General features: G+C 43.6%; 1 protein-coding gene across 1 annotated transcript in view; it reads left to right on the forward strand.

The window, feature by feature from the left end:
• Positions 1-385: 385 nt before the first annotated feature.
• The window catches only part of CFAP221 (cilia and flagella associated protein 221), an 86,433-nt gene continuing 65,008 nt past the window's right edge, over positions 386-21,810 (forward strand). Inside the window, exons 1-5 of the mRNA XM_035006548.1 lie at positions 386-524; positions 2,954-3,054; positions 10,396-10,482; positions 10,605-10,703; positions 12,369-12,469. Coding sequence (XP_034862439.1) covers positions 386-524; positions 2,954-3,054; positions 10,396-10,482; positions 10,605-10,703; positions 12,369-12,469 — 527 coding nt within the window. The remainder of the gene's footprint in view (positions 525-2,953; positions 3,055-10,395; positions 10,483-10,604; positions 10,704-12,368; positions 12,470-21,810) is intronic.

Genomic DNA, 21,810 nt, shown 5'->3' on the forward strand with positions numbered 1-21,810 from the left:
TTTCCAGTTTTATTTGATCGTGAGCACCTTTATTTTTCCCTTCAGGTGCCTCTTCTAATAGCTCAAGAACATCTCAGGACTACATTTTGGGAAAAGCTCTTGAGGAGAGAGAATTAAGGACCACGGAAGTGTTTTGAGCAATGGCACTATATTGGGTTGTGATGTGTGACACAAGATTAATGGGACATCCCTGTGTGGGAATGGAATGGCCAGGAGAGGCAGGGAGGCAGGGAGGGCCTGGTCCACACAGTCACAGAGGTACATTTGTCAAAGATTGAGGAAAAAAAAAAAAAAAGTGTGTGGTTTCTCATACTGCTGCTGTTTTTTTTCCCCCCCAGGAAATGACCTTTGGCTCTAAAAAGAAGACTCGATTTTTCATGATAAAATGGCAGTGGTAAAAACCCCCAGCAGAGAGCTAAGCCATGCGGAAGAACCATTTACTAACATATCCCCCCTCCTTTTGAAGAGCCTAGTGGAGGAGCCTAAGAAAAGAAGAGAAGTACCTAATCACCTTCTAGAATCAAGTAAGTGAGTAGAACAGAGATTTGCTTTACAATTTACATCTTCCCAGAGGATCCAAAGTCCAGAAAGCATAATGGGATTTTTGGTGCTGATTTCTCTATATTGTTTTATGGGCTCACAATAGCTTTTATTATTAAGAACAATGGTTCTGGTGGCGCCTGGGTGGCTCAGTCGTTAAGCGTCTGCCTTCGGCTCAGGTCATGATCCCAGAGTCCTGGGATCAAGCCCCGCATCAGGCTCCCTGGTCTGCGGGAGGCCTGCTTCTCCCTCTCCCACTCCCCCTGCTTGTGTTCTCTCTCTCGCTGTGTATCTCTCTCTGTCAAATAAATAAAATCTTTAAAAAAAAAAAAAAAAAAAAAGAACAATGGTTCTATTTAGGTCCATGCACTCGTGATAGATTCTTGTGGTGTAAGTGAGTCACCAAGTTCTGCTGCTTCTACTTCCTCAAACATCTTACCTATCTATCCATACTGCCTTATTCCTCATCCTCAGCAAGGTCACTGGGATATCCTCGTGCTCTCCTCGGGGCCACCCTTCACACTCCCATCAATTTCCTTTGTGCAATCATGGCTGGCCCTGTCCCTATTCTGCTAAGATACTCTCAGTGGTTCCCTTGCATTTGGAAGAGAGTTGCAATTCCTTCACTTGACATTTCGCCCCCTCTGCTGTGGATGCAAGCCTGTCCACCCAGCTCCATCCCCACACTGTGCACTGCTCATCCCCAGCTCCAATCACACCGTTACTCCTGCTCCTTCAAGACCACATGCACTTTATACCTTCTTGCCTTTTTCCATGCACATCCCTTCCCTGCCGTGCACGTGGAAAGCCTAGTAAAATCCTGTAGTGATTCTGTAAGAGGCTAATCATTTTGCCTACGTTATTCTCACTTAATCCACACAACATCAACGTTCTATTTTTATCTTACTGGTGGGGAAGTTGAGATTCAGAGAGGTCAAAGGAATTCCCCAAGGTGGCACAGCTGGGTGGAGAGGTGGTGTTCAGTCATGGTCGCCCAATCTCCAGATCTCTACCATCACATTAGGCTGCTCCTGACTCATCTTTCAAGGCCTATCGCAGATGCTGGAAATGTAGTATTTGGGTGTGGCTCTTTCGTCACCGTAGAACTTACTGAGTGCAAATGAGTATACTCGACTCTTTCGGGGCATTAACAGAAAAATACCTGTTTTAAGGTCTATTTTGCGGCCCTAAAAACAAAAGCAAAATGTCCAGCACTTAAAAACTTTACCAAATAATGTTCATTTCAATACTTAAAAAATGATCTAATAACCTACAGAGATTGCCCATCCCCCAGAAACAACCATCCGGACCCTATTCCAGCCCTCTTCGGTTTGGCCCAAAGCTGATGACAATGTCAGCATGTCAGGTCACTTGTTGAGGAGCAAGAGCTCCAATTGTTTCAGATATTTACAAGAATCACAGTGGGCTAAGCAATGAGGGAGGGTGTCTGTGGCTAACGGGGTTTGGTGATAGCCAAAGGTGAAAGGTCATCGTTTTTAGGAAACTGAACAGTGCCCTCGTATTGAGGAAGGCAGTTCAGTGGTTGGAATCGGACAGACCTGAGTTTGATTTTTAACTACCGGCTGTGGGCAGGTTGTTTAATCTTGTTGAGTCTCAGCTCCTTCACCTGCACAATGGAAATAATACCACTGCGTAGGCCTGGAGTGAGGATTACTAGCAAATGCCTGGTGTAAGCACCAAAGGCACAGAGAAAATTGTGTCGTGGGTTCTCTGTACCTCCTCTACACATCTCAGCTCCTGCCTCGTAAAGAGCTGGGAAAAGTTTTGTAGACCTGGACACTTTTGTGAGATCGGCTGTTTTAACCTTCTTCTCAGAACTGGAAGAAAAAAAAAAAAAAGACATTCACATTACACTAATAGCAGTTGGAGACTTTACTCTCCAGAGCGATAATTATTCAGAGCTCTACGATTATTCTATCACATTGTAATTCTATTTGGAGGAAATCCAATGATAACAGGTAAATACCCGGTAATGAAATGAAGCACTTGGTGTTTGGATTCTTTGAACTGCGTATTCATTACATCACAAGTCATCTCGGTGTTATACAGGGCAGCAAAGTTAGGGTGTGTATTCTTGCAAGCTCGTGTTTTAGGATGAAGACTTGTACAAAATGTGAAGAGCAGAGTATTTTAGTGGGTATTAAACAATACATGTGAATTTGTACTGTGATGATAATATCTCCCAAACGATGTGTAAAAATAGAGGGAGAGGCAGTACAGTTCATTTGGCATAGATCATTAATCTTATTGACAGCTGTACCCTCTGTCTGAAGCTTTCATAGGCTTAAAATATCCTAAATTAAAGAGAGCCCACATTAATAGGATCTTCATTTATTTAATATTTTCTTTTATGTCTCATCTCATGGTGTACTTGTCTACATTGTTTTTATAGAGGTTTATGCAAAAGTTCTGAACAATAAGCTCATACAGGCAAAACCTGGCATACTGCATTTTGGAGGCTACAAAGTCGAAAAACAACACCAACAGATTCTGGTAGGTATTTTTTAAGTGGGTTAATTAATCATAGTAATGAAATGACATGAGTGTTCTGCATTTATATTACTCATTCATTTAAAGCGCAGCAGCATCCGCAGAAGCGCAGATGTAAGTTGGGCCAGAAAGGTGATTCTAGGATGAGAAATTTTAAAGCCGCACCAGTGTCCTTGGACAAGCTACTTGCCCCCTGCCAAAGGCTCCTCATGGCATTCTTTCCAAACAGGTATCATTGCCGACTGACTCTTAGGGGCTAGCAACTGTGCTTGCTGTCTCACAGTGATTGTGTGTCGCATGATTCGGTTTCATCCTTACCCTAGCTCTGTGGAGGTTGTACTATTATTCTCATTATATAGATAGGAAACCAGGATTCCAGAAGGTTCAATAGCTAGTAAGTGATAGAGACTGACTTTCACTCTTAAGTTGCCTTCTTCCAAACCAGGGCCTGCTTGCTCCAAGCCTACACCACCAGGAAAAGGGGTATCCCTTTCCTAGGAGGCTTCCGTGGGTGTTCTGTTTCACCTGCTTGGGTCCGATGCCCATGCCTAAATCAGCCATTCTGACCAGAGAGATTCTAGCCAGGTCTGGGTGGCAAGGGTCAGTTCCGCTGGACAGGCTCCAGAGGGGCAGTTGAAAGGATGGACTGCAGTCCACACGGAGCTTCCTGGGTCCCCTTCATTGACCTGCAGGTGGGCTCAGGTGGCTACAGCATTCCTAACGCTATGCTTATAAGGACCTGAACAGTTTTTTGGTTTTTTTTTTTAAGAGAGGAAATGGGGAGGGACAGAGGGAGAGGGAGAGAGAGAATCTTAAGCAGGCTCCACGCCTAGCCCATAGCTTGACACGGGCCTCGACCTCACAGCCCTGAGATCATGACCTGAGATGAAATCAAGAGTCAGATACTTAACCGACTGAGCCACCCAGGCGCCCCGGGACCTTAACATTTAAATCAGCTCTACAAGCTCGGTGACCTCACATCAATCCCCTGAAGTCACACTGAGCAGGACATCTCAGAACTACTCCCATTGGGCTCTGGATCTGAGCAAAATGACCTCTGTGCATGGGTGGAGTGGGGTAGAGGCAGGCTCCCTTCCCAAGAGCCCTCCGAGACTCTGGCTTTGTACACGGCGTTCCCCCTCTGGCTCTGTCACCGGCCACCACAAGACTCTACTTTTGGAGAGGGGAAAGAAGCTGAGAAATGCTAATGCTGTCAGGATGTGAAGTTACGTTTCTATCAGGCACTCCCCAACAAACTAAGGATGCCGTTTCCGTGCATCTTAGTGCATCGAAGTGGGTAGAGAGAATAAACCCAGAGAGAAACCTGTTAGGTGCCAAGTTTTTCCCCTCAGGAAAAGGGTTAGGATTTAAAATGGTGATTAGGAAATCCACCCATCAACCTGCAAGATGCATTTCTTAGAACACAGCATGAAAGACCAAGGTTAATAAGTGATTTTGGAGCTTACTTTTCCTGGTATTAGGTTTGCTGTCTCAATGGTAATTGGGTAGATCTAAAATAATTATCTTTCATAATTGCTCATTGTTTATAATAAATAATGAATATAATGAATAAACAGTTCACTCCCCACCCCCCAGCTCCCTTGCTATCCTTATTCCCCCACCCAGTCTACTCTTACCCTAGGCAACAACTCATTGGCTTTTTGTTGGTATAGATTTAACTCTTCTGGACAGTTCGTGTAAATGGAATCTTATAACATGTAGTCTTTTGTGACTGGCTTCTTTCATTTAGCATAATGTTTCCCAGGCATCTTGTATCATCTATCAGTACTTCATTCCTTTTCGGGATTGAATACTATTCCATTGTATGGCTCTACCACGTTTTGTTTATCCATTCATTAGTTGACGGACATTTGGGTGTCAACTTTGATGCTATTATGAATAACACTATTATCAACATTCATGTATGTATTTTTGTGTGGACATATTTTCAGTTCTCTTGGATATATACCAAGGAGTAGAATTGTTGGGTTGTATGGTGTGTTAGTTTTCTATGGCTGCTATAACAAATAACTACAAATTGAGAATCTTTAAAAAAAACACAGAAATTTATTCTGGAGGCCAGAGTCCAAAATCAAGGTGTCGGCAGAGCTGTGTTCCCTCCAGAGTCTCGTGGGGAGAATCTTGTTTTGCCTCTGGCAGCTTCTGGCCGGTGTTTCTTGGCTTATGGCCACATAACTCCACTCTTTACCTCTACCTTCACATGGCCTTCTCTGACTCTGTGTCTTCTCCTCTTCTCTTAAAAGGATACATCATTGGATTAAGGCTACCTGGCTAATTCAGAATGATCTCATCTCAAGGTCCTTAACTTAATAACATCTGCAATGATCCTTTTCCCAAATAAGGTCACATTCACAGGTTCCAGGTATTAGGATGTGAACATAACTTCTTGAGGCCACCATTCAACTCACTGGTTTTTTAAAAAAGATTTTATTTATTTATTTGACACAGAGAGAGAGACAGCGAGAGAGGGAACATAAGCAGGGGGAGTGGGAGAGGGAGAAGCAGGCTTCCCGCTGAGCAGGGAGCCCAATGTGGGGCTTGATCCCAGGACCCTGGGATCATGACCTGAGCTGAAGGCAGTGCTTAACGAGGCACCCCTCACTATTTTTTTTTTTTAAAGGAGAGAGAAGCTTATTGAATACACCACAAGGGAGGGGCAGGCAGGACACCAGAGGAGAAGCTGTCTGCTCAACTCACTATTTTATTTGTATTTTTTTATTTGCATGTTTTATTTGCATTTCCCTAATAAATAAGGATGTTGAACATCTTTAGACCAGGAGCTTACTGGTCATGATGTAAAAAAAGCTTATGGGGGCTTCTGGCTGGCTCAGTCAGTAGAGCATGTGACTCTTGATCTCTGGGTTATAGGTTCAAGCCCCACATTGGGTGGAGAGATTACTTAAAAATAAAATCTTAAAAAAAAAAAAAAAAAAGTTTGGAGGAGAAGCCACTTGAGATAGCCCAAAAGGAAAGAGAAGTGGGAAGAAGATATTCAGGGCATAAAGGAAGTCGTTGAGAGAGGTCCAAGGTGCATGCTACATATTTGGATACTAGTGTACAATCTGGTTTACCTGGATCGTAGGGTTTGGGGAGGGAGATAAAAGCTTCATTCTGTTGAAGAACAGAGACCATCTCTTTGATACAACACGATGCCTAACACATAGAAGGCACTCAGTAAACACTTGTGAATGACACTGAGTTCACTTTATTGGAAGACAGTGACTTGATGAAGACTCACTCACTCCAAGTAAATACAGTGTAAAGTCTAAATAATCATACTGCTTCTATCAGGCATTATAACAAGCAGGCATAGATAAAAGTCCAAAATGATTTCATCTTAATAACATTCTGGGAGATCTTGGGAGGGCCAGCCTCCTGTTTCCACCAGCAAATTTAAGCAGAAGCCTAAGGCAATTACCTTGAGATTCTTGCCAAACAAAGGGGAAAATCCAGCTCTGCTTTTATCTTGGTTTTGCTACAGGAAACTATGCAAATTGCCCAAGAATGGAATGATTAAATGTGGGTTTAAAACCACAGTAAATTGTTCATTAACATTTGAGATTCATCCAGATCTGGTTAAAGGATTTAAAGCATTTTACTTGGATTCATAGTGAGATCAATGCTTTAACTTACTTTAAAATTTGAAAGAGTGGTTCCCAGGTTTCTCAAAACAATGACCTCTTAAATTCTTTTTTCCCTCTGCAGAAAGATTTTGTTTGTCTGGAAAACTATATTAAGTAAATAATTAGTCAGGTTTCTCATGAGACAACCAGTGTTGATGTTGCCAGCCCAAAACAAAGTTGTTAGCCCACATAAATTAAGTTTCCTTAAGCTTTCTGAAATAATGGTGTTAGTTTTCTATTCCCTATTGCAGCCTTTAACAACCCCCGCCAAATGTAGCCAAATAATATCATCCTTTATTATCATGAATGGGATCTATGTTGTTTAATTCTTTTTAAAAATGTTTTCTAATGATATATCTATCCGTTTTAGAGAGAGAGTGTATTCGCACAAGCCGGCTGGGGGGAGGGGCAGAAGGAGAGGAGAGAGAGAACCCCCAAGCGACACTCTGCTAAGTGTGGAGCCGGATGTGGGGCTTGATTCCAGGACCCCAAGATCATGACCTGAACCAAAATCAAGAGTCGGAGGCTCAAACAACTGAGCCCCCAAGGCGCCCCTTTAATTTTTTTATTTTTATTTTATTTATTTATTTATTCTTTTTGAGGGAGAGAGAGAGCAGTGGGGGGAGGGTAGTGGGGAGGAGCAGAGGGAGAGGGAGAGGGAGAGCGAGAATCTTAAGCAGGCTCCATGCCCAGTGTGGAGCCCAACACCAGGCTCTCGATCTCACAACCCCGAGATCCTGACCTGAGCTGAAATCAAAGAGTTGGATGCTTAACTGACTGAGCCACCTGGGCGCCCCTATGTTGTTTAATTCTTTAAGAAATGAATTCTGTATTTTCTTATTGGTAATTTTTTATTCATTTGACAATGTAGATATTATCTACTGAATTCCAGTGCTCGTCCTTCACATACAAATGAGTGGGCATGTTTGAATTTGCTCTGCCACATTCAGGTTGGAGGAAGCATCAGGTTTCCTTTTTTTTTTTTTTTTTAAATCAGGATGTGGCACAGCCAGCACCGATGGTCCCCCTTGATGACACAGCACCCACAGGTGCTGGCTGCATCTCCAGTCTGGAGAGCCAGCTCCTGTCTCCTCCCTTGGGACCACTCAGGAATACTGGAACAGCTGAGCCAGCTCAGCGGCTTTGCTGAGCATAGACCTCTTGTCTTCAGCCCGTGACACTGCTTGTTGCAAATTGACCTAAACCCACGAACTTATTTCTCACTGTCAGGTAGATATTGAGAATCTGACCCTGATGGGAGGTGGGAGCCAAAGGTCCCCACCCAGCAGCCTTGCTACCAGGTATATCTATGGCGATGAAAACAGGCCCGAGAAGAAATTCTGCCGTGCATATGACACTTGCTAGCACGCAGGCAAAAAAGAATGAGCATACTTGCCATCTCCAGGAAGGCGCAGCCATGGCTCCTTGCAAGGGAGCTTTGCTGGCAGCAGATGTAGTAGCATCCATTGGTAGGATTGGCCAACCTTCCATCCGGCTGACAGAATTTTTTTGTGCTGTGCAAAACGCAAGACCTAAGGGAGCCCTGCGTCTTTGAAGGTCACTCTATAGTAGATACTGGGTTCTGTGCTCCCCAGATTCTCAGATCCCTTTTGTTTAAGAGCGGGAATGCCTGTTTGAAAGTTCTAGTTAGTACATCTATCCCGAACATCCCGTACGCTAATATTGTAGACCTTCTAGTACCAGTTCAATGAGGAGGATTGAAATGCTCTGAATAGCCACCTCTAGAGTATGGACTCTGGATTAGGATCTTGCAGTGACTACTGAGCGCTCCGGGAGTGCAGATTATTGATTTCTTCTAAGGTTAAGCACCCTTGGGATACATATTAAAAGCAGTCCCGACACCCTTGTTTGTTGCCCTGTCCTTACTGGATTTTTTTTTAAGTGACAGCCAGTATAACTGCCTCTCCTCCCAGTTCTTCCTGGACTCTGACTTGAGGCCTCCAACTTGAAGGTCCCTCTTGATGACAAGCATGGGGACAGAGTTCTCTGTCAGGGCTTCCAGGCCCTGGCTTCGTGGCTACCTCCCCATCCCTAGCAGGTCCCACCACCCCAGGATTCTGGGTGTGATGGGCACAGGCCCCAGGCATCCTGGGTCCCAGCATACCTGTCCCCCCCAGTCTTCCTTGGAAGGACCATCTTGTGGGTAGAGCCCCAGGAGCGCACACCTTCACCAAAACTGCCCCTTTGGCGGTCCAGAGCGGCCTGGAGAACTTTTTTTTTTTTAAGGATTTTAGCTTATATAAAAAAAGAAAAGATATGCCAAAAGAGGGTCACTTTAGGAATGTTTGCAGGTGACAAATAAGAACTTTTAACAAATGCAAACACCACTGTAACCTCGTCAGGAAATAACATCTGAATTTTAATTTCGGGCTTCAATGACCATGAGGTCTTGGGCAATGTGCCCCATGACAGGTCCAGCCTCTGACCTGGACTTTGGAAACCAAAGGACTCTTAACTGTCCCCTGGCCCAGATGAAGCCCAAATCCCCAGATCCCGAGGTTCTTGGTCCCATCGCAAGCAGAGGGGGAAAACACCTCTATTGAGAGACACAGTTAATTTATGCAGCAGGTTGTCCTGCCTCACAGGGGTGGCCTTCTGTCACCATTGGAGAACTCCTGACTTCTCACTTCTTTTCCATTTGCCCCAGGGATGGATTGCAGGCTGCCCTAGCTACACTCTTTTTCCTGATTTTTTGACCACCTTAGTGTCACCGGGCCCTCAGGATAGGTGGCTTATAATTTGAGAAATTGTGGGAGTTGGTGGGTGGCTGACTTTTTAGTTGAATCACAGGATGAAATGGAGTTGTGAAAATTCATTAATGAAAGGAAACCTGGTTCATACTGGAATCGGGAGGCTGTCACACCCCACCGCTCCTCTGTGATTACAGACCCAATAAGAAGAGATGTACTTTGCAAGTCCATACTTTAGGTACTGCTTTATTACCCCAGCAGGAAGAAGGAAGGTTGTCCTTCTTCCCTAGCAACAGCCCAGCCAATGAGAGACTGTCGTAGCTCAGCCAGTGAGAAGTCCCTATACTTCAAACTCCCAATTTACTCCAATGGACTTTTTGTTTATAAAGTTCCCACCCCCTCCCCCCATGTGTCTCCCTTGGTCTGGGGCTTGTCTATGGTTTGCAGCAGCCCGCTTGTCCTAGTTTGCAATTCTCTGTTGTTGCTGAATAAACCCACTTTTTGCTGGCAGAATAACTGGCAGTTTTGTTTTGTTTTGATTTGTTTTTTCAAAAAGGCACACGTGGTAACTGGTCAGGACTGGGGACGAGGGGTGTGTAGATGAGATACAGTCTGGGGGCTGCAGGCTCTAGTAAAGTCCCTAATCTGGGCAGAAGGCACTTGGGAATGCTTTATTATCCTTTAAAGGGTGTTGTTTTCAGGGTACCTGGCTGGCTCAGTTGGTAGACCATGTGACTCTTGATCTCAGGGTTGTGAGTTCAAGCCCCACATTGGGCATGGAACCTACTTAAAAAAATTTTTAAGTGGTGCTGTGTTTATTTTTATTATTCTTTAAATGGTATATGATGCATTTCAGATCTTCTAAAAGTTAAACAATAAATTCTATCTCCTCAAATCCCTTTAGGTGCAAGAAGAGAGGTAAATAAATGAGGTGAATATGCAGATAGCTAAAACAGTGTTTTTTCTGAGTGCTTCTCTTTCTCTCACAGCATCTGGTCAATATTTCCAATGAAGACGTACATGTGCATATCTTACCCCCTCAAACCAAATACTTTCAGATCAAGTATGTGAAAAAGGTAAGCATGGCCTGGTTGTGTGTTCACCGTGGTGCTCTCTGTTGGGTTGTGGCTTTCCGTGTGGTGGGTCTGCTGGGGACGGGTGTGTAGTGTGCTGCCACCTCAGCCCACTTGTCCTCTAGGAACACCGCCTTGTCCCCGGCTTGTCCCTCGCAGTCACCATTACGTTTTCTCCAGATGAGTGGCGATACTATTATGACTGCATTCGGGTTCACTGTAAGGTAAGTTTTTTTTAAATTGGTTTTTTAGGGGTAAGGGACAGGACGATGTCAAAACTTATATCCCGAGGGAAGAACAAAGGGAAATGGAACATTAAGTGTGAAATTTGTCACCCAGCACGTGTGCTCCTTGGGCAGCCAGCGTGAGTGGCATGGAGGGTCCTTGTCCGATGACGTGGGTCCCAGGTGTGAGAGCCATCAAGAACCAGGGCAGAGCCATGAGACATCATTTGCTGCAGGTTTCCTGCCTGCCCTGGCCCGGAAACCTTACTTATCATGAAGTGCTAAGAGTTGATAAAGACTTTTTCAAATAGCTTAAACAAACTCCTTTAAGTGCTAGGCTACCAAATTAGCAGGACCCCTGAATTGTGATTACAAACCCCAGGGACTGGATGGTGTCATGTGGGAATGTCCTCAGAGGCAGCCCTGGGGGTCTGCAGGGAGGTAGGAGCCTGGGTGGCCTGACCCCAGATGGCTGGGCCGTGTAAGTCCCTGTGAGCTTTTCTAGGTCACTGAATTCATCCTGTGGCCTCCAGTCACAGCCAGCTCCACATGCTGTCAATCCCTCTCTTCAAACGGTCCCCCCTATGCTTCCCTTTGCTCTCCTAGGTCCGGCTCTTGCAAGTCGAGAAGGCTTAAGGGGAACTAAATTTAATTTTTCAGAACTAGAATGGAAGAGTATGCTTTGGTAACCAATGAGTTTCAATCTTTAAAAAGAAAATTGAAAAGCTAAATTAAAAACAAAAGTAGAGTATGGCTTTCAGAAGGAATATCTGCACCAAGAAGATGAGTCTTGAGGGCAGGCATGGTACCCAGTGCCAGGACACATCTCCTGCTACTCAGTGGTAATGCTAATACCCAGCACGTATGCAGTGCTCTTGTCTCTTTCAGGCCATCATCTGCCTTAATTCTTAAAAATACCTTTATTTTATTTTTTTTAATTTTTAAATTTTTTAAGTTTTTGAAAAAGATTTTATCTATTTGAGAGAGAGAGAGCATGAGCAGGGGGGAGGGGTAGACGGAGAGGGAGAAGCAGACTCCACTCTGAGCAGGGAGCCTGATGCAAGACTTGATCCTAGGACCCCGGGGTCATGACCTGAGCTGAAGGCAGATGCTTAACTGGCTGAGCCACCCAAGCACCCCTTAAAAATACCTTTAAAACGAAGGCAGAAGTATTCGCATTTTGCAAAGGAAGAAACAAGGCTTGGAGAGGTCTTGTTTGAGGTCAAACATTAAGCAAGATGGCCAGCAGCCCTCTGTGCCCGATGTCAGTTCATGGTTAACTATTCAGTGCTATCTGGATCAGCTGACTCTGTGATGGTTTCTGTTTCTCTCAGGTTACTACAGATTGTGTTTGCTTATAATTTTCTCAGACAGAAGCAGGTAGATTTCTGTCTTTGTATCTACATGAAGGCACCATTATCTTTAGCTTTCCTGGATAATAGTGAATATCACTTCAAGGAAATGTACTTAAAATTTCCTGCACTTTGTTTATAGTTAGGAAAGCTCAATGTTTCTAATGCTATATGTAAGCATTCAGGTTTCTTAAGGAAATGTTTTTTAGTGATAGAAAACAACATAAGAAACAAAGTATCTAGGAATTCATTTTTGAAAATTATAGCCTCCAGTATGGTAAACTTGACTTTTTTTTTCCGCCATTAATTTTAGGGAGACAACACTTTGCTTATTCCCATCCATGCCTATCCTGTTGTGAAAACATTGGACTTTCCCTCATTTATAAATCTATCCAACGTTTTCCTTGGTGAAAGGTGAGTTACCAAGATGAATTACCAAAATGTCGTATCGTGAAAAGTTGAGGGATATGCATATAGAAACTTAGATTTGTATTTTTCCTAATGGCAGGTTATGCTTGTAGCTGAGTTAGCCTGGACTTATAGTTGAAAAGGCAAAACAAGGGGCGCCTGGGTGGCTCAGTAGGTTAAACATCTGCCTTTGGCTCGGGTCATGATCCCGGAGTCCTGGGTTGAGCCCTGCATCAGGCTCCCTGCTCAGCAGGGAGTCTGCTTCTCCTTCTCCCTCTGTTGCTCCCCCTGCTTGTGCTCTCTCTCTCTCAAATAAATAAATAAAATCTTTAAAAAAAATTTTTAAGGGGCGCCTGGGTAGCTCAGTTGGTTAAGCGACTGCCTTCGGCTCAGGTCATGGTCTCAGGGTCCTGGGATCGAGCCCCGCATCGGGCTCTCTGCTCAGTGGGAAGCCTGCTTCTCCCTCTCTCACTCCCCCTGCTTGTGTTCCCTTTCTCGCTGTCTCTCTCTCTCTGTCAATTAAATAAAAAATCTTAAAAAAAATTTTTTTTTTAGAAAGACAACACAAAAACAAAAGCCCATGTCAAAATATCATGAGCAAGAAAGAGAATTTATTGGGCCATTTAACTGAGAGGTGCAAAGTGGATCTTCAGGCATGCCTGGGTCTAAGGGTTTAAATCAGCTTGCAAGAACCTGACTCCCTCCATTTCTTGGTTCTGCTTCTCTCTGTGCAGGCTTCGTTCACAAAAGGCTCCCCCATCATGGGGGTAAGAAAGCTGCCAGAAGCTTCAAATACTATTGGCAACAGGGGTTGGAGGGCCTGGAGGGATTGGGGGTGTTCAAGCAAAAGTCCCAGAATTGAGTCTTACTGGACCAACTTGGATCCCATGCCCATCCATTAACCAATCTCCATCTTGGATTAGAAAGCAGAGAGAATAGAAAGTCACTACCCCCCCCCCAAAAAAAGAAAGTCACTACCCAAGCGAAATCTCAGATTCCTCACCTCTGTCTTTAGTTCAAGATTCCAATTGTAATTTAAGATATGTCTTGGTTTTTTTGTCAGTAAATATTTATTAAATACCTACCACCTGTCCCTAGAGATAGAAGAAGATGGATATTGAGCTGTTAGATAGAGATCTATAATGGCCATGCCAGTTGTTAATACTTCTGTACTGGTTGGGAAATACATACTGTCCTGGGCTCCCCTCCCTCCATCCCAGCTGTCCTGGCCCCTGACCTGCCCTCCCTGCCACCTCTCAATGATTCAGCAACTATTAATACCTAGCGATCGGGGGGTTGGGGGAGGCATCTGCAGGACCCAGCCGCAGCCTTATAGCCACTCTGAGTATTGCCCAAAAGTCCCAGTTGATTGGTACTTTGAATGTTACCCATGGCAAAAAGATAAATAGACAAAGATTCTCATTCTGAATGTCTTAGAGTCTAATGGGGATGGAACCATGGCCTCAGTTAATTACACCAACCGCTAAGTGCTCTATGTGCTGGAGACACACACCAGGTCCTGTTTGGGCCCAGAAGATGGAGCGGACTGGAGAGATGGGGGTGATCACTCCTTACTACTCTGGGGGTGACATCTGGTTATCCTAAGAGGACTCCATGGAGTGCTGGAATGTGAGGATGATATTTGAGGCAGGGAAATAGTATGAAGGCATAGTAATAGCGGAGAGCATGAGCATGGACCATATCCTGTAGGTGATACAGCCACCGGAGGATTTTAAGCCACCCAGGAGCTGGCAAATACTAGGCGTCTCTTGATACAGGCCCAGATAGTGAGCAAAGACTAGGCTTCAGCATGCTTTGGGGGTGAAGGCAAGTTCAAGTGCGCACAGCAGCACTGAGCGGGGGGGTACGATTTACCAATGACCAGACAGCAGGGTTAGATGGAGAGAGGGCCGGCTGAACCCTTTGGGATGGGGGGGGTTGCCTATGGGCTTAGGTGTATGAGCTTTAGGGCCCTTCCTTTTTAGTTCTATCTATTCCAACTTTCTATCTAAAGTGAAACCTCCTAGGGCGCCTGGGTGGCTCAGTTGGTTAAGCGACTGCCTTCAGCTCAGGTCATGATCCTGGAGTCCCTGGATCGAGTCCCGCATCGGGCTCCCTGCTCGGCGGGGAGTCTGCTTCTCCCTCTGACCCTCCCCCTCTCATGCTCTCTGTCTCTCATTCTCTCTCTCGCAAATAAATAAATAAAAATCTTTAAAAAAAAAAAAAAAGTGAAACCCCCTATTCTGGAACAATTGCCTTAGTTCAGCTGATGTGTGACCCTCCCCCTCCACCACACACATACCTTCCCATGATCTTCTGACTCTTCATCTCTCTTTACTTATTTTTTCTTTGACAACTCTTTAAGAACTATAAATAAATAATACATACAAAAGGATATCTAATCATTTGTAAGATTTAAACAGTAATAATATAAAGAACACTGGCTTTAAGACATAAAACATTACCAGTAACTTTGTAGCTACTATTCAGATTTTATGATAATCTTTTCTTTGATTTATTTTAATAGTTTTGACACATACCTACGCACCTGTAAATGACAATTGTTTCCTCTTGCCAACGTGTGCTCTTTATATAAATGGGAACACACTGCATTTAAGTTCTTTTGTAACTTGCTTTTTTAATTCAACATTATGGTTTGTGGTTTCAATCATCACTACTGTGGTGTCCACTGAATGGATTGACCACAACTATTTTTTCTGCTTTAGTGCTAATGGACCTATGGGTTGTTAACCCTTTTTTTTTTTTTTTTTTTGGCTGTGACCAGCACTGCTATTGTATATTCCTGTTCATGGTCTGGGGCACGTATCCTGGAGTTTCTCCAGGGTAGACATCTAGAAGTGGAACTGTAGGTCTAGCACAAGTTCAGTGTTACTGAATAGTGCCAAACTGTTTTCCAGAATGGTTGTGCCCATTCACACACCCACCTTCAGTGCGTGAGAATTCCCATTTTCCTACATCACTGCCAACAATGGGTATTATCAGGCTTTGACATTTTCACTAACATATATTTTTGGCCCCTTGCTCTCCCATCCCTCTATTTATGTTGCCTCCTCCCTCCCCCTCCTCAACCTTCCTGTTTTCATCCAGGCCTTGTCAGTAGTAAGTGGTCTGCAAAGGTGAGTCCCTCCTGGCAGAACCTGCTCACTATGCATTTTGAAGACGAACATAGCTATGTCCTTTAAATGGGTAAAGATAGCAACTCTTACAAAAACTGAAGTGGCAGGAAATAACTAACTAACTTCCTAGTTCATGATTCCTTCCTTTCTCCTTCCTCCCTCCCTTCCTTCTTCCTTCCTTCCTTCCTTTTCTTTTTTCCCTCCACAAATTTCAAGTTACTTTTTGTTTGGATCATAAGCCAGGCTTAGGAGTTGAGAACAATGGTTTAATAAACAGGTGGAAACGATGTGGCTTATAATGCAGACATCAGTCTCAGTTCTTAATACACAAATCTACCAACTTCCCTAGAAACTTCTCCCAAACTATTTTGTATATAATTCCCTTTATTTATAATCAGAATGAAAATCTCAGCTAAATAGTTTATGAAACCGAGTTATTGTGTATAATGGCGTGAGATTTTTAAAAATCCTTCAAAAGATAAGCATGCTCCTCTTGTTGGCAGTGATGTAGGAAAATGGGAATTCTCACGCACTGAAGGTGGGCTGTATCTTTGGGGTAAATACCCAGTAGCCAGCATGGTGTTCTAAGGAAGTTTTAGATTGTTGGAAGACAACGAAGTGGTCCACCAAATCTTGTCTGTCGAAGGCTGTTTTTAGTCCCTAACTTATTGCTTCCTTCATTCATTTATTCATGCCCTCTGAATTTGCCCTCTGACCCCCAATTTGTGGCTTCTGATGTAATGAAACTGCTGGCCTGTTTGGTTTCATCGTGGTTGTGGCCCACACCATTTATTTATTTATTTTTAACCTTGGATTTGCTGTCAACATTTAAAGACCGCAAGATTTCACGTGAAAATTTAGAGTTTTACTTTTCTTAAAAAAAAAAAAGGAAAGGCAGATCCAGCCTTATGGGGCCCATATTCCTGCATGGCCGCCGTCAGTTCAGTAGGGATGAAACACAAGATGCCTCTTTAGAGGGCAGTGCCTTTGCCAGTGCTCTGCAGTGCCCACCACTCCCTATCACCTCACATGCAGCCCTCTTCTCTCCTTTCTGTTAACCTGACTGGCTCATGAGGACTTTCAGTAAAGACACTGAAAAGGAGACAAGGCAAATGAAGTGTTGTGTTTAACAGCATAGACCACTGAGGCTCTGGAGCTGTTCGGTCTGGATTCCAGTCCAGGCTCTGCTTCATGATGGCTGTGTGACCCTGAAAAAAGGACAGCCTCTCTGTGCCTCCTAGGATCCTCATCTGTAAAATGCAGTTCATAAGAGTACCTACCTGGTAGGGGCGCCTGGGTGGCTCAGTCACTTAAGTGTCCAACTCTTGATTTTGCCTCAGGTCATGATCTCAGGGTCATGAGATCAAGCCCCACATTGGGCTCCGAGCTCAGCGTGGATTCTGCTTGAGATTCTCTTTCTCTTCCTCTCCCTCTGCCCTTCCTCCCCGCTCGTGCACTCTCTCTCAAATAAATAGATGTTTAAAAAAAAAAAAAGAATGCCTACCTGATAGAATTGTTCTGAGGATTAAACAGGTTAAAGTAGAACTTACCAATAGTTAACAATATTTAAATATTTGAATGAAGCAATATTTGAATATTTTAATAGTAGTAGTAAAAACAGTGCTTAGCATGTAACTACTGATTTAAATTAGCTATTGCCATCATCATCATCATCATCACCAAAGAGATTTTTACCTAAGTGATGTACAAGTGAGACCCAGACAGGTTGACTCACACTTTAGCCAAGGTAGACAACATACGGAGAAATTGCGATGAGAAGCTTGGAATGGGAAGGCCGGCGGCCAGGTTGAAGGTGGGCTTCCAACACTGAGTGATGGGGCTAACAGCTGAGGGGCATGTGTGAAGCTCCAGAAGAACCAGTCAGCGACTGTGCCCCAGCTGGGGAAAACGGCCCACCGGCAGGTCCGCAGCGGGCAGGGCAGGGAGAAGGAGCTCTTTTCTCTCGGCCATTATACTTAAAAAAAAAAAAAAAAGTTTTACTGAAATATAATTCACATACCATAAAATTCACTAATTTAAAACATACAGTCGATTGTTTTTAGTATAGGCAGCCATCACCACAATCAATTTTTGAACAGTTTCATTACTCCAAAAGGAAACCCATTACCCCATTTCTCATTTCTCCTTCAAACTTCTAGTCTCAAGCAAACTCTAATTTACTTTCTGTCTCTATAAATTTGCCTATTCTGGACATTCATATAAATGGAAGCATATGTTAGGAGGTCTTTTGTGACTGACTTTTTTCACTTAGCATAATGTTTTCCAGGTATCAGTACTTCGTTCCTTTTTACCACCAATTTAATATTCCTTTGTGTGCATATACCACATTTTTTTTTTTAAAGATTTTATTTATTTATTTGACAGAGAGAGACACAGCGAGAGAGGGAACACAAGCAGGGGGAGTGGGAGAGGGAGAAGCAGGCTTCCCACCGAAGCAGGGAGCCCGATGTGGGGCTCGATCCCAGGACCTGGAATCATGACCTGAGCCCAAGGCAGACGCTTAACGACTGAGCCACCCAGGCGCCCCTATACCACGTTTTATTTATCCATCAGTTGATGGACATCAGGTTATTTCCACTTTTTGGCTACTTTGAATAATACCGCTATGAACATTTGTGTGTGTGTTTTTATTCGGATATATGTGTTCATTTGTGTTGGGTATATACCTAGGAGTGGAACTGCTAGGTTATATGGGAACTCTATGTGTAATGTTTTGAGGAACTGCCAGACTGCTTTACAAAGTGACTGCACCATTTTTAATTTCTACCAGCAGTGTGTGAGTTCCAATGGCACTTATATTTGTAAATGTCAGAGGAAAACAACCATTTCTATACCGAAAGAAAAATTAAAACAGACAAAGGTTATGGGAAAACACAAATCTAACAGAAGGTAGATTCAGAGAATGTGTTTTCTCTTTGCATGTAGAATCCATTCAGACAAAATTGCCAGAAGTTATAGAATCTACATTTAATACCACCAAGTCTGCTTTCTTACTTTGAGGTTGCTTCCAGGGAGAAGCAACTGTGGTCTGGGTAGTGCCTCTCAGAAGACTGGTTAGCCTTTGGTACCTTTCCCACAAGATCATGAAGTAGACTTGTATATCTTCATCAACCACATTTTCAATTGGCTGGATTTGATGGTTGTAAATTTTCCTTGCTGAAATAAAATTCCACGTGGACATTTGCCATCTACCTCTAAACAACCATGGTGGCTTAAGATCTGGTAAAATGTATTTTGACAGCTTCTGTAAATAACAAAAAGTTTCATTCCAGTTTCTGTCCAACATCTCTAAACCAAACACTGTGGGATGCAGAGGACTTTCAGCTCTCTTTCCCTTTTGTAGGTTGAAATTCTGCTTTGTAACTAGTCTAACCACCATGGCTGATTAAATTTCATAATCACTTTATATCTTAGGGAGTACTATAGATAAAATACAACTTTCCACTGGGGCACTGGGGGCTCAATCGGTTAAGTGTCTGCCTTTGGCTCAGGTCATGATCCTAGGGTCCTGGGATCGAGCCCTGCTTTGGGCTCCCTGCTTGGCGGGGAGTCTACTTCTCCCTCTCCCTCTGTCCCTCTGCTTGTGCTCTCTCTTTCTCTCAAATAAATAATTAAAATCTTTAAAAAAAATACAATTTCCCCCTTCCTATAGAAGCAAGTAAATAAGAACATGCTTCTATTAGGTGCTGAAATTTGGTATCTTTCCATTCCTGTGGTTCTAAAAAGATTTGTATAGATTCATCAAGCTCTGTAGTTTCTCTAGCAGTGTCTACCTGGTACCAAATAACTGGCCGAAATCTCTAACAAACCCAGGCAGTTGACCAGTTCTCTCCAATGGGCATCAACTGATCTTCCTTGCACCAAGCTGACCATTGACTAGTTGATTAGTGTTCTCCAGACAAGCTTACATGAAAGTCACCTGGGTCCTCTCCTGGATTCCCTGTCACTTCCCCATTTTCCACTCTGGACCTGGTTGGTGCCATGGGCAAGTCAGTCATGCTGCTCCAAAGCAAGTGGAACTGTGGGTTCATCTCAGGGCTACAGATGCTGTGTAGACCACAGGGTCACATTAACACCACCAGCAGAACAGGTCCCTGGCTACCCCATCCCAAAGCCAGGATATTTTAGTCTCTGGAACTTTTACATCATAAGTTGGAGAATTTACCAAAGGATGCTTTTTTTAAGGCAGTGAACCTCATGGCTCATTTCAGAAAGGGCGGGAATAGCCAAGGTCAGAATAGGATGTCCAAATGAAACCTAGTTCTCTCAATGCCCAATGGTTGAAAGTATATGGGCCACAGGAGAATGTGCATCCTCAGAGTGGCACTGGGAGGGAAAGATCAACAGTGAGGGTGACCAGCATAGACGGCAACCAGGTCCTGCTTCGAATTGTGCCAGTAAAAGAGCCTCTGTGTGAGGGGCCCATGAACCAGCTATAACTGGGTTAGAATGAAGGGGGCAGAATGACTACAACATTGATCTTCGGAAGGATTTTTTTGAAGCCCTCCCTACTCAAAGAGAATAAATTCACATTGTTCAGCTCATCCAGGGAAACACACTCCTTACACCAGGGACTCGTTTTTTATGTCCCAAAGTCCAAGCTGATCTGAAGGAGCAGCAGCATTTTAGGGAACTATTCTGACAAGGGTGACTTGAGCTCATTGACACACTTGTGCTTTATTTCAGCCTCTACTCGAGTTTATCAAGCAGCAGTGAACTTGTATTTCAAAATTGATATTCAGAGAAAAAAAGTCACTGTCACTGAACAACAGCCTGAATTTTTACTATATGAAAAATTCTATCGTATTTTATAATTAAAATTGCTTTGATTTAATATCCCTTTGCTGACCTAATATCTTGACCCAGTCTCTTTTTATGAATTTTAGCAGGAAAAGAAAATCATCCCACTCCTAAACCTTAGGGATCTATATTAATGAGAGGGCATAAATGCTTCCTCCTTTCATTCAACAGAAGTGGGTGCCAACTTGAGACAGTCAACGAAGGGAACTTTCAATGGAAGGCCTAAATTATTTATTTTTTTACTTTTTTAAAGATTTTATTTATTTACTTATTTGACAGAGAGACGCACAGCAAGAGAGGGAACACAAGTAGGGTGAGTGGGAGAGGGAGAGGGAGAAGCAGGCTCCCCGCTGAGCAGGGAGCCTGATGCAGGGCTCGATCCCAGGACCCTGGGACCATGACCCGAGCCAAAGGCAGATGCCCAATGACTGAGCCACCCAGGTGCCCCTAAATAATTTTTTTTGTAAGTTTTTCTTATAGAATGTTGAGTTCTAGAGTTTTGACTACTGGAGAAAGTGATGGAAAGGCTAGAAAACTGAAAATGGGGAAAGCGTTATTGACCTTATTAAAGCCTGGCTTGAATATTGTAATACTCTACTTTTCTCCCTTAGATTTTGTACAAATTTGATTTGGAAAATTGCTCGCTTGGTTTGCATGGGGCTAAGGGACAGAGCAGCACCAATGTTTGGCCAGCACCTAGAGCAAATCAATGTGCGTATCAGGAGCAGTAGTGAAAGGTGGGGTATTTCTGTCGCTTAGGGTCCTCTAGTATTTGTATACATTCTTGGAATGATTCCTTAAATTCCATAGCATATACATTCTGTGACGTATGTGAAACTACCAAGCTGGTATCATGAACTAAGCAGTAAGAACTTTTTTTAAAAAAATATTTTATTTATTTGAGAGAGATTGAGAGAGCACAAGCAGGGGCAGAGGGAGAGGGAGAAGCAGACTCCCTGCTGAGCAGGGAGCCCCACACAGTGATCCCAGGACCCTGGGATCACAACCCAAACCAAAAGCAGATGCCCAACTGACTGAGCCATCCAGGCACCCCAGCAGTAAGAACTTTAAAATGTTCCACATTTTAAATTCTACAAAAGAATATTCATTGGTCAGTCCCAATTCTGATATTTAAGAATACAACACAAAGAGTTTCTGGGTCCACCCAAAGCACATTCCTGGAAGAAGCAGAGACAAACACTGTGGCTAGTTTTCGGTGTTGGAGAGACGCCCCTAAATGGAAAGTGTTTTCTGGGCACTCCTCCTCCTTGCTTGGTTTATGCAGCAGTCACATTTCACACCAAGCCCTGTCCAAGCAGCCACATCTGGTCACCTGTGCTGTTCTTCTCCATGCTCAGCGTCCAGGTCTGTGATATCTGCATGCGTGCA

This window comes from Mirounga leonina, unplaced genomic scaffold, assembly GCF_011800145.1.
Source record: "Mirounga leonina isolate KUSES-001 unplaced genomic scaffold, KU_Mleo_1.0 Mir_151, whole genome shotgun sequence".
In the NCBI taxonomy this organism is placed as follows: Eukaryota; Metazoa; Chordata; class Mammalia; order Carnivora; family Phocidae; genus Mirounga; species Mirounga leonina.